Source organism: Sclerotinia sclerotiorum, genomic scaffold (assembly GCF_000146945.2).
Source record: "Sclerotinia sclerotiorum 1980 UF-70 scaffold_18 genomic scaffold, whole genome shotgun sequence".
Lineage (NCBI taxonomy): Eukaryota > Fungi > Ascomycota > Leotiomycetes > Helotiales > Sclerotiniaceae > Sclerotinia > Sclerotinia sclerotiorum.
The window spans coordinates 785,241-801,795 of NW_001820818.1; the positions used below are offsets into that span (position 1 = coordinate 785,241).

Below are 16,555 nucleotides of genomic sequence, written 5' to 3' on the forward strand. Positions count from 1 at the left end.
GGTTTCACGGACCATTCATAGACCATTTGTGCTACAACGACAAGAAGGTTCGCAGAGTCGGGCAGTTTCATGGGTAGGGCTCGTAGGTACTCTACATGTGCCGTGTATTCGAGATTGATGCTAAAAGACTTGGTAGCTTGGTGAGAACTAAATACATGAGCTTTTGTTAGTCTCAGGACGAGAAACAAGGCAAGGAGCAAATGAGGAACACTGGAACTAATACAAAACTTGAGGGTAGTGGGGGTTTAGTTGCTTGTATAGACTTTTGAAGACATAGAAGGATCCCAAACTACGACTTTTGGCACTATTGCTGAAAATGAGAGCTTGAAAGCTGTATCGATTATCGTAATAATCCAATGGTAAGACTCTAGGAAATAAATACGGTCGGTAAAGTATGCTGATACTTTGAGAATAGTAAAAGGAGCATGGCTAGGTGGTTTGCGGACGTGCTGAGTAAAGGAACACATGCAGCATCATCGACGGAGCTTTTTTGGTCAAGCGGAAATCTTCTAGGTCAACATGGCTATACTGAAATCTAAGAAGAAATATTCAATTTCTTTGGGAATGGCTAAGCACATTCGACTTACTTGATTCTTGATATTAGACGATTTTTGCTGCAGGGTTTTCTAAATTTATTTCGACTAAGTAAAATGCTTAGCGATACAACCAATCTAACAACGCCTCCAAGAATTGACGAGTGTCAAGGACTTTGCTTACTCAGGTAAGATTGAGATTTTACATCAGCTAAGTTTGAAAGATGCTGAGCGAGAGCAAAATTCGACACAAAGAATTCACTAAAAACTTACAGTCAAAAAGTATGCGATCAAAGCGACGGCAAAAAAACAAGCGTCACAACATCAGGGAGAAAACACTGTAATACCAGGCATGATACAACACCTGACTATTGCGGTGGTTTGACTCAATGAAGCTAAACGAAGAATATATATAACTCAACATGGGTTGTAGAAGTTGGGAAAAGATATCAGAGACCCCGAAAATACGGTTTTCTGCACGAAACTACTTGCTACGCTTCGAATACAAAAGAAAATCCAGGCGGTCTGCAGACAATGGGCTTTGATCGATTGACCAAGGATGGAGCTAACCGGGTTGAATGGATTTCGAAATGCTATGAAAGGCCTGGGACCATAATACATTCGGCGGAAAAAACGCACACGGGAATTGGCATGCGGCAAAATATATGGAATCCTCAATCCCCGGATTGAAGAGAGTCTCGCATGAGAAAGAAGACCATCGTCGTCGCAACATTGCTCAATTGTGAAAGCACTGTATCTTATAACGTTTTCATTAAATCGTTAACGGCTTTTGCAGCAAACCTTTTCCTCTCCGCTTCAGGCAAATCCGCTCCCATATCTGTTTATGTTAGTGAGAAATTCCTCCATTGAGTACGAATCTCTTACCTTTGACTGCTTGCATCCTCAACATTAAAGCTTCAAGCTGTTCTACTCCATCCTCATTCTCATCTTCCTCATCGGCGCCCGTATTTTCCGTAGACTCGTTTTGAATTGCCTGTTTCATACCGAACATCTCCATCTCCATCTCAGCTGCTTCGATTCCAAATCCAATACTTTTATCGTCATCACCATCCTCTTCGAGATCGCCTAAATCAATTCCTTCCCCGTCATCGTCACCTCCATCCCATTCATTCGCTTCTAAAGCTTCCTTCAACCTTTCGAGGCCCATAGGTTCTACGGATGTCAATAATACAACATGCAAACTTCTTTGGAAGAATAACTTTACCTGAGTATTCATTTCTACCCTTACTTTCAAAGTCAACAAACTCAAAACCATGCTCCTGGCATAAATCTTCCCACTCGTCGAACTTCTTCTCCAAGCACGGAGTCGTGGACTGTGGCATTGCCACAGCTAAACAGACACCATCCCAGGTATAGCCACAACCTTCCTTCACAACTTCGGCCACACTCTCCAGAAGAATCTTAAAAGCTTGCAACTCGGCTTCATCGATTGGCTTTCGAAAACATACAATAAAGGCACCAAGTACTGTCAAAACTTCTCGAGCTTCTGGTGCCAAAAATTCCTTACACCATATCTCAGGCTCATGTATCTCATCAAGCCATATTGGGACGCTTGCAGTGTAGTAGTTGGTCTTGATAGACCACTCATGGGTAGTACCAGCAATTGAGTCCCCCGAGAGATCAGGCGCAGAACCCGTGAGACCTGGGAACACAAGTCAATTTCAGATTCGTGTAGATGGTATAAGTGGTATTCAAACCCTTCAGTAAATCTACTAGACCCGAGTCTGGTCTACTGACAGCTAGAATGCGCCGTGGATGTGAAATTTCCATTATTATGTTGATCGTATGTGTTGTCTGTATTCCGGCAAGCAAGAACGGGCAGTTGATGTTTATGTCGGAAGTATATTTGCCCGATCCGAACTTTACCAATGTTTTATTGGGTCATTTCCTTTGTCACCAGACAGATTCATTTAGGAATAAGATACGGAGACAGTACATCAGTTATTTTTGGGCTTTGAGACAATGGACAAATGCTCCTCATTGTTTTGCTCTATTTTATTGCCAGCAGTTGAAAAATCACATTCCCAAATGCTTGTGCACTGGGTCATCCTCAATATTTGAGCCTCTGGAGCTCTCTTCCGCCCAACTTGGCTCTGCAATGAATCATAAATTTCCCCTCAAACGCCGACATTTGACAAAATATTCTTTCATCCACATCTTCCATGAGTCTCTCATCCTCTTGGTGCTCCTCGTCCGCTTGCTCTTGCCCTGCTAACTGTGGCCCTTCCTCTTGCCAATCCTACACCTCTGCCTCTGGTATTTCTACTCCTGAACATGGGCGCGTTCCTATTGTATGCATGTCAGTCTTGCCCACAATTATGGAAACAACCCCAAGCAGCTGCAACTCGCTTCGGCACAGTTATCTTGTTCTTGACTAACCTCAGCATATCCGGGACAATAAAGAATCTAACATGCGAGCCTCGAATGTAAACTTGATCTAAGTGGCTGACACGACCATCGCGCGCTGTGACTGTAATATCCTTAAGTTGGACGTTCATGTTGTCTTCCGCTATTATAAATATTGGATCAGCATACTCCTTTCTTCCATAATTCCTTTCGCCCTTGAAAGTAAAGAGCTCGAGAATAGTAATGGACGGTCGTACCTTCCAAAAGCTTGCCACGGTAGACCTGACCAGTGGTGATCTCGAGAGTGACGACATGACCCTAACAACAGTAATTGTTAGCAGCGAACGTAGCAGATGTTGAAGCCAAAGCTAAGGTCAAAGGGTCTTGAGCGCTGGGCCTTGAAGCCTAGGAAAGAAATGTACGAACTTGGGCCTCGTTCAGGAGCTTAATTGGTATTCCGATTGTGCTTGTCATGGTTGCTAGATATCTAATTTATCACAAATAATCCGGTAGAGAGAAATGGTGATTGCGGAAACCTGTTGAAAGCCGGCGCGCGTGAATGTCACTGTCCGATTGAAGCTTTGGATCGCTCAGAATAATTTGGCGCTAGTGATTTTGAAGCTTTCGGCAAATTCCGTTCGCCGTCCTCAAGCAACCCTTCTCAAAATTATTGTTCCGCTCCGAACATCACAACCATTTACGAGGAATCACATCAATGGATATGAATACTCTTAATATATCAGCGACGGTGAATATATTTCGTCTTCTTGCAAGGCCGACGCTGATTTTACCTCAAGCAACGGTTTCCACTTTCAACCACCTGCCGATACCCCTCAATTCGGCCTTTGGCAAATATCAAAATGCTGATATTAGAGCTGTAGTGCTGGACAAGGATAATTGTTTCGCATATCCTAAGTCGAATGACATTCATGAGCCTTACAATGTATGTTTGCAAGTACATTTAATGGTTTTTAAATTTTCTTATTTTATGCTCAGCACCGTGCTCCAGTGTACATGTGTTTGCCTTTCTTTCCATCAAGCTTGTTGCATCTGACCTCCTTTCACTTTCTCAAACGATGTATGTCATGAATCTCTGTCCGATGTTAATCTATAATAGGACAATTTCAAGAAACTTCGGAAAGCTTATCCAGGTCGGCGGCTTCTGATTGTGTCTAACACAGCCGGTGCTGAGTCATTAGATCGTTCTGGCAAGCTTGCTGCTGAAGTTGAGAAGTCTACAGGTGTTCCTGTTTTGCCTCATGCTTCTAAAAAGCCTGGTTGCGGTCATGATATCATGGAATACTTTTCAAAATATCCCGAGACTGGAGTCACCAGACCAGACCAAATAGCGGTCGTCGGTGATAGGCTTACCACTGATATCATGATGGCAAATCTGATGGGTAGTTATTCTGTATGGATCAAAGATGGGGTTATACCGGTGGAAAAAGCAAGTGTGGTAAGTAGCATAGGTACGATTTCAAGTTTGATCTGATGGGTGTGCCCCCTAGTTTGCAAGATTAGAGCAAAATTTCGCTGGATTTTTGATTCGACGCGGGTACGAGGCGCCGGAGCCAGCAAGTCCATTCGAAAAGTAGACCGGTTCAATGCCGTCTAACCAAAATGACTCCTTGCTTTGCTATACCTTGAGTTTTCATTCTGTCAATAAACTGCGCGAAAGTATCATAGTGCGCTAGTTGGGCCTATGGCACTCTCACCTAGAGAAAAATGACCCAAGGGTATGGAGATTTGTTAAGGCGTTTGAAGCACCTTAAGCACCTTCACTCTGATCGTCACATGAGGGGAAAGATAACAGTAAGCATTCACAATAGATATGTTATGGAAGAGGGATTGTTTGTCAATGTTCAGCCGATGGCAACAGCCACATGATCAAATGGCGAGCATGGGCAGCTTGAGTATGGTTTGTTTACGAGGATGATAGAGCTTACAAGGAACTAAATTTGTCCACAAAGCATTTTACAAAGCCGACATATTCCTCCTCTTCCCTTCACTTTCCGTGCTCTGTGTCTTACATTGCTTGCATCTTTCCTCACAATTCGTGTACTCGTTCTGCACTATATGCTACGCTATGGCCTAAACTAAACCGGCGTTCTTAGCAGATGGCTGGACCTGCTGCAGTTTTGCAGAGTGTGAAGCGACGATTCTAATGACCTTGAATAACATTATTCAGCTGCTTGAGACCCATTGGCATCGATATTCCTAGATTTATTTCCTATTTTCCACAACACCACAATACACCAGGGGACTTTGTAGCCGTCTCGTATTGGAACACTGTGTTACTTTTCAGAGAATTTGGGCGCGGGTTCCAACTCTCCTGGCTACAGGCCAACATTGGTGACCTTTGTTAAATTTCATCGGATATTCTAATCTTTGTCGTGTCTTATGCGTATTTAGCATACCTAGTATATCCAGCCTATTTCTTAGCTACATTTGCTTATAAGGCCCAGCCCTTATCAGAAATTAGGCTACACTAGAAATCCATAGGCCAGATTTTCAAACTTTGAGAATTGTCGCATGGAAAAAGCGGCCAGGCCATTGCGAAAATCAGCTCACGATGCGCCGTTGCTGAAGGCATGAAAATATGTCCGATAGAGCACTGGCTCACCGTTTCTCATCCCCACTATTGTTTGTCATAAATAGCTACGCGTGTGCCAAAACTCAAACTCGGAACGCATCTTAAAAATGACGTAGTGTCGGGATGCAAATGTAGACGTTGTTTCTGGTTAAGACTTCGTGTAGTACTTGGCAGCAACTCTGAAGAGTAACTATATTACCAAACAGCTGGAACACACCGAGCCTCCTTGTGTATGTTCCATCGTCAGAGCCTCCGCCAGGCAATAGCCCCACAGTCTTTTCTAGGTCGAGACAATCCGAGAACCTTGAAGTTTCTGGTTTCGAGATGAAGTTAAGGTTTACTCAAAACAACGAGTTCGTCTCGCTTTGTTTCCCATACTCGAGCAATCGGAAGCTAGACTGTACGCATCGAAACCGTTATCATATTAACGGCCGGGGCTCAAAAAGTCCTTCTCGAAGTTTATCCGACTCCGATTCGACAGTCAGGTGGAGGCAGTAGATCTTGTGGGGAGGGGACAAAAGTCTCATAACCTGCATCGGGAAAACGAAGCATGGGCAGGGTAAACCATGCAATGATTGTCATCTGAACTTGGCATGCAAAGATAGAGAATCCTAGTAAGAACATGACATAACATTTTCATGACGGGTTGAGTGGTTTGTGTGGTTATTTTTGGCTCGACGATGAGCTGCTTAGCCAAGAAATACTGTGGGTCCCAAAGACACTCCTGCACTTAGGTTAATACAAAAGGAATAGATGTTGCGATTTCTCGATACACACAAATCGGGAAGGAAAGGAAGCCAGTTTTACAACAAGTGCTGATAATTCGAAGGTTAGTTTGAATTATTTGGAAGGGTTGAACTCCTAGTGAGAGTGGCGTAGGTAAAAATTAGCCACCACAATGTCTTGCATAGGATATATACCCGTGCGCACCATGGATGTTTACGGCGAGATAAATGGCCGCGATCACCTCATTGTAAAATGACCCGTGAAATATTACAGGGTCGATCTTCTCAGCTTCTTCGGTTCTTCTCCGTACAATTCGCAATGTCTTGTTTCTTGTCAAGAAATTCAACTGTGATATTAAAAGATCAACGTCTTTATCCACGAGAATATCGGAGAAACTTCTAGATGGGATGGAACACGTGAGCCGCTTATCCTATGCTTGTACATTATGCTGGTGCTTATGCTATGTATGCGGTTTGATGTTTTGGGCTAATTTTCCGCACGAAAAATGCGCTAATGCCCTTTACCCCTTTATGCATCCTCTTGGTGGGGGTAGAGATAGTATCTTTATCCATCTAAGGTTAGCGTCGAATAATTTCTGTCTTCAAAATGGAGCCATGCGGATTTTTACGATCGTAAAACGGCTTCTTTTCCACTGCCCGGTTTTGATCCTTTTGTTTCAGTACCTAGGTACGAGAGGACTTTGTTTTTGTTGCTGAAGCCTGACGGGTTGACTGAATTCTAGCTTTGTTCAACCGAGGTTTCCAAAGTTCTTGACAGATACCGAGCCATCGAATCGAAGAGACAAGGCTATCCCGATTGATCGTGAAGTAAGTGGTTTGGATTGGTTCGTGAATTTATACGATCCCTATTACCACTCCCCCTTAAGCCGGCAGCGTTCCTGACTAGAACATCCCACACGACTAGGAACTAGCCTACTTTTGGCATTGTGCATAACCACGCACAAAAAGATGAACCACACGTTAGTCCCACACAATCGCCGAGTGAGTAGCTGACGCAGGTACAATAGTTGCATGCTTCACCCTTTTTGTTTGCCGGTAATGCAGTACGAAGCATACGCTATTTCCATCTAGGTGCGGCTCGCGACTAGAACAACAAACTATCCTATCTCTGGTCTAGAAATGTCACCGGCCAAACAATTAATTCAAGGCTAATTGTCTTGAGATCAACTTTAATACTCAACTTAATGCCAATGCCATCATGGATTTTCTCCGTCCCATTTTTTTTTTATGCTTTCGGTATTCGCGCCTCTTATTGGTTTCTTCGAGCGGTAAATCGTGGCTGAATAGACATGTTTCGTCAGGGACGATGAATACTTCACGATGGAACTTTGAATGGCTTCAAATGAATTGTTTGGAGAGAGAAAAAGATAAAAGTCTTGCTCGAATAATACAAATCATCTTCTTCACCATACTCCCTGCACTGGTACAGTAAACTTACTCGTAGAAAAGCTTACTTTCTTACAGTCTCTTGTGTACTTGCAACATTGTCAAATTGTCACTTCATATCCAGTGTCAGAAAAGAAGTGTATGGATTACTTTGTTATACTGTACTGTCTGTACAGCTTGCATGACTCGGTCGGTTGATTGCATGTGTTGTTATGGTTTTACCAAGTGATCGAGTAACGTGCAGCAATATCATGATTGGTACGGAAGAGATGCGAATGGACTCGGATGGAGAGGGTCGGTACCAGGAAGTCAGAAGACGGGTCCTCTTCAAAATGAACGGTAAGAGCATCGTGCGACTTGACCTCCAATTGACACCACTCCACTACGGTTCTATTCACACGCCCAACTCCGATTCCTTTCCAAGGCATTCACCGTCTATCCAGTAACATTCATAACGTATGTGCAAAGACCGAAAAAAGAATTCAAAACAGAAAATGCGGCGGTTGTGTTCGCTGCCCGTCACCAACGAGGATTCGTACTGGTCCTGACAAGTCCGGAATCTGCAACACAATTCAGGGATACACCCATGCTTGACGGGAGAATCTAGGATGACGAGAGTCACTACTCTGTACACACAATTGGTGTGTGGATGGGTAGTTAGTGTACAGGTGGATGCTTGATGATGGTGCAGCTGCACTTCTTCACGTATTTTTTTTTGTAGCCATGCATGCCATGCAACTGCAAGAATAACTTACATAGGACAAAAAGTTTACATATGTGCGTACTCATACATATGGTGCTAATAAATCTACATGGGTCTTTTACCCCCTTTTTGGATCTTTTCCAATCTAGGCTGTGCTCGCATGGGTGTAAGTGTTGGTGTAGGGTGACTAAACAGCTGGGCCACGCACAGGCATCTTTGGGGGCATGATTTTCCGAAGGAATACTACAATAGTCTAGGGATCGAGTCTACGGAGTGAGTATCCTGGTCAAGAAGAGAAGAAGATTTCACGTCGTCTAGTACTGTTACGGTGTACGTCTGATGCTCTACACTGTGAGAGGATGTCAAGGCAGTATTTGCAACGGGCACCGGTGTATTCCATCATTCTAAATAGGAAATGGTTGGATAGAGTATATTAATTCACCAGTTGATTTATGCCATCTTAGATGGGTCGTAACAAAATAAAATGGGAATTAAGAAATGGTATTGGACGGCAGAGTCACAGGTACCATAATCAATTTAGTACTACTGCATTGCTATTTTTGAGAGAAACCCCCCTCATCCCCACCCATTCACTGTGCCAATGAACTGCATGAGGTACCTACATGTGTGGATGTGTGAACTGGCAATCAATTAATTGCATGCGTTGTTGATGTGCTTTTCAGGGAGGAATTAGTTTTGGTTGGAGATAGAGGTTCGGACTGAACGTAACCTTAGATGAGGATCTGGAAGAGAAAAGAGTGACAGTAGGTACCTAGATAGAGTGTAGCGCGTGAATATATCCTTTCCAATCATTCACCGGGGATTTCACTTCCTCTTAGTCCGTATCCGTACGTACTCTTTCTTCTCCTTTTCTTTTCTTAAAGCTACATAGTACATAGGTGGTGGGAATGTAAGAATGTAAGAATCTACTCCTAAAAGACCACTTAGCACCATTAGTTTGCTCATCGCTCTTACCATAACATTACCAACGTGCTTGTCATTGTCTTGTTTTGTCTAGATGCTGATAGGTTCTACCTCTTTTGCTAAAGTTCTCACTCTCCTCCCGACTGCGGCGTGCTCCCAAAATTCACTTGTGGGTTGTAGATGGGTGGACACTGGACGGGTTTCAAGGATTAGCTCTATTTTAGTGTAGTTTTACTGGTCAGACTTAAGTTTAGCCACTAATAATAATAATAATAATAATAATAATTGGAAAGAAACTGGCAACCGAATGACTTTAACACTTTCACACTTTAACACCTTAACACCACTCTAACACACGCTAAAATTTATTCCTCTCTATTCCCACCCCCACCCCATTGATCCGCTCGCCTTTTCCCCCTTCCCTTCCCTTCCCTTCCCTCTTTCTCGCTGCACTATCGTGGAATTTCTTTCTCTTAAACAACTTCATCATCGCCTTTTCTATCCCAACTTCCCCCTTGTGCCTTTTCTCCCCTTTCCCTCTCGTCTTTCCTTTAATCGGATTCTTCGGGTCCATTACACTCCTTCGGATTCTCAGCATTCAAATTCATATTTACATTTAAGATTCACAATTATTCAGCACAGAAAGAATAAAGTCGTGAACGGCTCAACACTCCTTCTATACGGCTTCGTCAAAAATCAGTCTTTACATTCAATCTCTAGAAAATAAAAGAGTCAACTTGACCTTTTGTCACTCTTTCTTCATAAACCAACACGCTGCATTCACAAATCTTTCGAGAAACATACCAAGATCTATACCTTTCTATTTTTCCTGCAAGATTCAGCGAAGCATTTGTTTGAAATATATCCATCGCATCGCCATTTGGATTTACTCATAACCCTTTTTATTTATTCTCACTTAGGTTTCGACCCTGACAAACAACCTGTGCATACAACGCACATAGCATCTCGACGATCACTGAGACTCGTGCAACAAAGGACAATCGCTTGTCATACTACATACAACACATTGGGGGAAGATACAAGTACTAGGAATATACGAACGTAATTGACTGCGGTCCTAAGAACTCAAGATGTCGGACATGTCGCAAGAAGATGCCCTCAAGATGATCTCAACACCATCCCCTACCGCGTCGAACTCGGCTGGCAGCAGTTCGGCTTCTCGCAGACCTCCTCGCAAGAGCACATTAACTCAACAACAAAAGAACCAAAAGAGACAACGAGCCACTCAAGATCAATTGGTTACTTTGGAGATGGAATTCAACAAGAACCCGACACCCACAGCCACCGTCAGAGAGAGAATCGCGGAGGACATCAACATGACTGAACGCTCTGTTCAAATTTGGTTTCAAAACAGGTCAGTTCATCTAATCAAGTACACGTCACATGGTCTAATTAAGTTCCGCAGACGTGCAAAGATAAAGCTCATGGCAAAAAAGAGTATCGAGACAGGAGAGAGTTGTGAAATCCCAGAAGCTATGCGCCAATACCTTGCGATTCAAGAAATGGAATCAGGAAAGTCATTAGGAGGTAACTTCTTGGGCAGAGGTGGGCTCATGCCTTATGGTAGCGGTAATATGCTTATGGGAGGAGATCACGGTCCTCAAGGAAAAGTTGGTCAGTACCATTCCAAGCCTTTTAACGTTATGATTTTGTGCTGATGTCAAATAGTCATTCATCACCTTTCGTGTCGATCGCTTAGTATTGGATCGTGGAGACGAATTGGTCAAAATGCCATGGATTTAATCATTTTTTACTCACCGGATAAATCAACCATGACTTACTACATCAATAACGACCAAGCTGGTTACAAGATTGAATACCCATTTTCGTCAATCAAAAATATCTACCTGGAAAATGGAGATAACGAATCGCGACCTGGTGGATTAGTTGTTGAGCTCATTCGTGCGCCAAACTTCTTCATGGACTCATCAGGATCTGGTGGATTTTATCAATGTGGTGACTTTACAGAAGATCAACAAGCATCTCAAGTCATGGTTCATCATCTCGGCGGTCATCCCAAGGTTCTCAGTGGCCAATTAGCCAAGCTCGTCTCCCTTGAGTCTTTCATCGCACGCGATAGTCCGTTCGCACACCAACCATTGTCTGTCTCAGCACCTGTATCTCCGACTGGTCTCCGCCCATCGTCCCAACCAAACTTTAATGCGCAAGCGCACGTCGGTATGTTCCAAGAATCTCAGTGGGGAATTGGTGTTCATCCTAGCGCGCGTGGACCTGGTCACAGAAGACAAAGAAGTCGATCCGTTCCGATGGCTGTTGATTTTTCCATGTTCAATCATCCAATGCCGTCATTCCTCATTCAACACCCCGGTGAATCTCAGCACCAACAGCAGCATGGAAATCCCAACATTTTCGCTCCTATTCCTCAGCAGCCAAACAACCTCGGACCTCTTGGCCCTAATCTACGAATTGATACATCGTCAGGTTATGGAATGGATTTCAGACAGTACCCTATGTCTGCAGCTACGACTACTTCCCCGTCTGATTATGCCAGCCCTGGTTTCTTTCCCCATGCAAACGAAAATGGGCCTATGACAGGACCAATGCCGACCTCTTCATCGATGCCAGCATCAAACTTTACATCATACACGATGCCTTACCTGTCGCCTGATCCTTCCTCGCTTGTTCCCCCATCCGTTTCCCCTCTATCCTTTATGAGTCACGGTGACCCAGCAATTGTTGACCAATCACCACCAATGTCAATGATGCACCGAAGCGCTTCCGCCGATGTTTATAGTATGCATAATGATTCAGCTATCTCTGATGATGGTACCGGACTCAATGAGATGTACCAAAAGCACTCTCTTAATATCCCTATGCACCCTCATTCCCCAGCTTTCGGTGAACAATCTGCGGCTGATATTGATATGAGCAACCTTGTTCAATTCCCGGTTGATCACGACGGCCTTTCACCTGAGCATATGCCTCAGTAGATAGAATATACTTTTGGAACTGTCCGAGAGCCTGAAATGGTTGCTCGGACCTTGGTTGGAAACGATTTTGAGGTGGCAGATATGGAGATGATCGATTTCTCCATTTCAGGAACCATTTTTGCTTAGAGATTGTTGGGAGGAATTGCGGGTGGCGTTGGTTGAATTTCATTGCGCACGGGATGGGGGAGGTGTCAACGGCCGTCTTTTTAGGTATTTCATGTCGATTCTTCTTTCGGCTTTGCACTTGCTTTGGGCATTGTAGCATAGTCTTGTTTTCATATTCCCAAATTTTCCTTCTGTTTTTACGCCACGACTTGCATGACGACTTTACCCAATTCTATCATGCCTGTCTGGTACAGCGATCGTTTTCTCATTGATATCTTTGCTCTTGCGCCTTTCTCTCTCGAATTTGATGTCTGTCAATCAGCTTCATTTCACTGTTTTTATTAGTCTCCTATCGATGGAGATGTCTGGTAGTTGGATTGAAGATATAAACGGATGGTGGAAAGCTTAGGAGGGAAAGCGTGCGATATTGAATGTGGAAACAATAACATGGTGGGGGGTTCTACAAATTTTGCTTGGTTTTGCTGGCTGGCGCAATATGTGCAGGCAATGGATTGATGAATCATGGTGGGCTTAATAGTGGAAATCTATTTTGTAAAATTGTTCACTTCGTTTCGTTATTTCTTGAGCTTGAGTAGGTAGGGAAAATGTGCATATAACTGGTTAATTAATATTCATGGTGTTTTTACACGGATGTTTGTGATGTATGTGATGATATGCATGTGAGATGTTACTCTTATATCAACTGTAGACTATGTATGTATCCATATTCTAAGAGTATGTATGAAATCACATCCGTAAAGATCAATCTGGAATCGATTTCTGATATTGACATGTTAGATAGAGTTCAAGGGGCGGAAACTAGATACCAAGGACAATGTGATGGACAAATCAAAGGCTATAGAGGGTTTTTGACCTGGACAACAAAAGAAATAATAAAAGTCAATCAGGTACGTACCAAAGTACCAGAGTATGACCCCAAATAAAGATAATGTACGATATTTGGTAAGGCTACAAAGGATTTTAATAAAAGATATGAATGTATACATATAAAAAGAAGAACATGGGTTTTGGTATAAAATATTAAAAGAAAAAGTTCGTGTTATATGTGATGGTTTTTAGCTGAACATATAAATATAAGCCTCCACACGATTCTGCAGGGGCAGTGGCACGTACGTACATTGATTGCATTGCATGCTGGAAGGAAGATACGAAGAATGCTAAAAAAACAGATCTACAATCAGCAATGACGAAACAGCCTGGCCAGAATGGGGGGAAGAAAATTGGCCAAGTTCAACCTTCGCTTTTACCCTTTTGCCTAATTATTTACTATCAAGGTCTTCCCTCACTAGATATTTGGAAACATCAACCAATGTACTCGTGTACCAGATAATTTTTCGGTATTATTTCTATCTTTCTCCTCGTTGATAAATTGTTATTTTGTTTTTGCGAGGCAGATTGTTAGATTTGTCTTTGACTTTCGTTCATAAGGTTATTATTGCGCACTGCTTTTGTAGATTATTTCGCATTCGTATCGATTGCTTCGCACAAGTTCTAAAAAGTTCTTATTGATTGTCGTTCTGGTTTCATTCTTTATACCTTTACTTTTGGTAGATTTAAGTCGCCCACTACCTGTCACTCACTGGTAGCTCGAGAGGTGGAGTCCAAAACGAAACGCAGCTGAGGAGGTCTTCTTCAATATTGGGATCGATGAAGAACGAGGCAGATGAATCGCAGTCATGACATTTGACGTTGGAGAAAGAAGTACGAGCCCGTCGTCCTGCGACGAGATTTCATCATCATCCTGTTCGAATCCCCCACCATCTGCGACGGCGCTGGTGGGCCCCGCACCTTCGACAAATAAAGAGAATCATAGAGTGCGCTTTTCGGTGGATTTAGAACGAGAGCGAGAACGGGAACGAGGGGGTTTTGCTGAATCTTCTGGTCTGAGACCTGCGGCTCCGAATTTGAGTATTGATACGAGGATAGCGGCGACGGAAACAGCTGCAAATGGTACATCGTCAACATCAGGCCAAGGGAGGAGGGTTCTAGGAACTTCGCCAATTTCGCCGAGGGCAAGGAATAGAGGGTATTCGTTGAGAAGGGCATTATTTGCGCGGGGATTGGGTAGTGAATCGGAGCAGGAGACTATCGAGCTTGCGGAAACAGAATCTCCGCAAAGTGGGGGAAAGAAGACGCAGAGTTCGGTGGAGGTATGCCCGGTGCATGATCAAATTGAGGCGGCGCCAAACGAGAATATTCAATCTACGGAGTCGAATAGAACTTTCAAATATGGTGATCAGAAGACTTTTGGGACGAGGGAATTACACAATTATGATCGCTTTGTGCGCAAGGTGAAGGGGAATGATTCTATTATCCGAAAAGCGAAGAAAAAGTCTCTATGGTTTTACAAGGAGAAAATATTAAAAGATTTTCTCAGGCAAAGAGAAATTCCTCCTTCCAAAGATGGACGACATATCGATCTGGATGCTACTCGCCAGCAGGGAGCCTCCCTAATTGACGAGAGAACTGGGGTGCCATATATCGGCAATGCCATTCGCTCTAGTCGATATACAATATGGAATTTTATACCAAAGCAGCTTTTCTTTCAATTTTCAAAACTGGCCAATGCATATTTCTTACTTGTTTCCATTCTTCAAATGGTACCTGGACTTTCACCTACGGGAAGTTATACCACGATTGCCCCGCTTTTAGTTTTCGTCATGATTAGTATGGCGAAGGAGGGATATGATGATGTTCGGCGCTACAAGTTGGACCAGGTCGAGAACAACAATCAGACATTGGTCTTACACGCATACACACCTGTCGATATCAATGAGAAGTCCCATGTTAGAGCTAAAGGTACGCGATCAAATAGGGTCAAAAAGGGTCTAAGTATCGATTCACCTGAGACGGTACAAGAAATTGATATCGAGGCGACAGCTTCAGGGCCAAAGCATTGGGCAACGTTGAAGTGGAAAAATCTCAAAGTTGGTGATATCATAAAACTCCATCGGGATGAAGCGGTACCGGCAGATATTCTCCTTTTACATGCAGATGGGCCAAACAATATCGCATTCATTGAGACCATGGCATTGGATGGTGAGACAAATTTAAAGACAAAATCACCACCAATTTCTTTAGTGGAGAAATGCTCAACTGTGGAAAATTTGGCCGATTGTCATGCTCATGTTGTTATTGAAGATCCTAACTTGGATTTGTATAATTTTGACGGAAGAGTCACTGTTGATGGCGAAACTCTACCACTCACGACCAACGAGATTGTTTTCCGAGGAAGTGTTCTGAGGAATACATCTAATGCCATTGGTATGGTGCTTAACACTGGCGAAGAGTGTAAAATCAGAATGAATGCCAATAAAAATCCTCGAACTAAAGCACCCGAGATGCAAAAGATTGCAAATAATATTGTCATCATTCTCGTTGTATTCGTCGTTATTCTCGCTTTATTCTGTACCATAGCTTACCAAATATGGTCCGGTAATGTTGAGAGTAATTCATGGTATTTAGAGGGAGCACATTTTAAATTCAGCTACTCGATCGTTGCCTTTATCATTCTCTTTAATACATTAATCCCACTCTCGCTTTATGTTAGTTTGGAAATCATCAAGGTTGGACAATTACTTCTCATGCATGACGTTGAGATGTATGATCCTGTGTCGGACACTCCAATGGTTTCAAATACATCTACGATTCTTGAAAATTTGGGCCAGATTAGTTATGTGTTTTCCGACAAGACGGGCACATTGACTGATAATGTTATGCGTTTTCGAAAGCTCAGTGTTGCTGGGTATGCTTGGCTTCATGACTTTGATTTGGTTCGAGAAGCGGCTAAGCTGGAGCTAGATGCAAAGAAAGAGGATACATCAAAGTCAAAAAATAAGGGTAAAGGAATTGCTAGACGCTTTTCCAAGAAAAAAGTAGATAAGCCTCGTTTGGAGGATGATGAATTAACAAGTCCAACTACCGACATTCCTAGGAGATCTGGTTCTCTGTGGAGGTCATCAGCGCAACCTAATCGCATTCAACCGGAATTCCGGACAGAGGAAATGATTCGCTATATGCAGAGTAAACCTCATAGTATATTTACCAGGAAGGCCAAATTCTTCCTTTTGTCCATTGCACTTTGTCATACATGTCTTCCGGAAGTTCGAGAAAATGGAGATGTTGAATTTCAAGCTGCATCCCCGGATGAGTTAGCTTTGGTACAAGCTGCTCAAGAACTTGGATACCTGGTTATAGATAGACCT

The 16,555-nt window shown here is 43.1% G+C and overlaps 6 protein-coding genes across 6 annotated transcripts; 4 read left to right on the top strand and 2 right to left on the bottom strand.

Annotated features, from left to right (window-relative positions):
* Nucleotides 1-1,291: 1,291 nt before the first annotated feature.
* SS1G_11631 (hypothetical protein) lies at nt 1,292-2,464 on the bottom strand (the record flags this gene model as incomplete). The annotated part of the gene is made up of 4 exons (XM_001587588.1): nt 1,292-1,371; nt 1,419-1,706; nt 1,759-2,196; nt 2,452-2,464. 4 exons carry the CDS (start codon nt 2,462-2,464, stop codon nt 1,292-1,294), a joined length of 819 nt encoding a protein of 272 aa, XP_001587638.1.
* A 679-nt stretch (nt 2,465-3,143) lies between these two features.
* On the top strand, nt 3,144-4,495 carry SS1G_11632 (hypothetical protein; the record flags this gene model as incomplete). The annotated part of the gene is made up of 5 exons (XM_001587589.1): nt 3,144-3,176; nt 3,254-3,318; nt 3,522-3,843; nt 4,018-4,356; nt 4,409-4,495. The coding sequence occupies 5 exons, from the start codon at nt 3,144-3,146 to the stop codon at nt 4,493-4,495; spliced, it is 846 nt and encodes a 281-aa protein (XP_001587639.1).
* A 2,254-nt stretch (nt 4,496-6,749) lies between these two features.
* Nucleotides 6,750-7,327, top strand: SS1G_11633 (predicted protein; the record flags this gene model as incomplete). Its single annotated transcript, XM_001587590.1, has 3 exons — nt 6,750-6,796; nt 6,962-7,046; nt 7,247-7,327. 3 exons carry the CDS (start codon nt 6,750-6,752, stop codon nt 7,325-7,327), a joined length of 213 nt encoding a protein of 70 aa, XP_001587640.1.
* Nucleotides 7,328-8,975: 1,648 nt separating this feature from the next.
* SS1G_11634 (predicted protein) lies at nt 8,976-9,826 on the bottom strand (the record flags this gene model as incomplete). The annotated part of the gene is made up of 4 exons (XM_001587591.1): nt 8,976-9,003; nt 9,185-9,271; nt 9,385-9,443; nt 9,638-9,826. 4 exons carry the CDS (start codon nt 9,824-9,826, stop codon nt 8,976-8,978), a joined length of 363 nt encoding a protein of 120 aa, XP_001587641.1.
* A 517-nt stretch (nt 9,827-10,343) lies between these two features.
* SS1G_11635 (hypothetical protein) lies at nt 10,344-12,224 on the top strand (the record flags this gene model as incomplete). The annotated part of the gene is made up of 2 exons (XM_001587592.1): nt 10,344-10,887; nt 10,942-12,224. 2 exons carry the CDS (start codon nt 10,344-10,346, stop codon nt 12,222-12,224), a joined length of 1,827 nt encoding a protein of 608 aa, XP_001587642.1.
* Nucleotides 12,225-14,026: 1,802 nt separating this feature from the next.
* Nucleotides 14,027-16,377, top strand: SS1G_11636 (hypothetical protein; the record flags this gene model as incomplete). Its single annotated transcript, XM_001587593.1, has 2 exons — nt 14,027-16,095; nt 16,350-16,377. 2 exons carry the CDS (start codon nt 14,027-14,029, stop codon nt 16,375-16,377), a joined length of 2,097 nt encoding a protein of 698 aa, XP_001587643.1.
* Nucleotides 16,378-16,555: the final 178 nt, after the last annotated feature.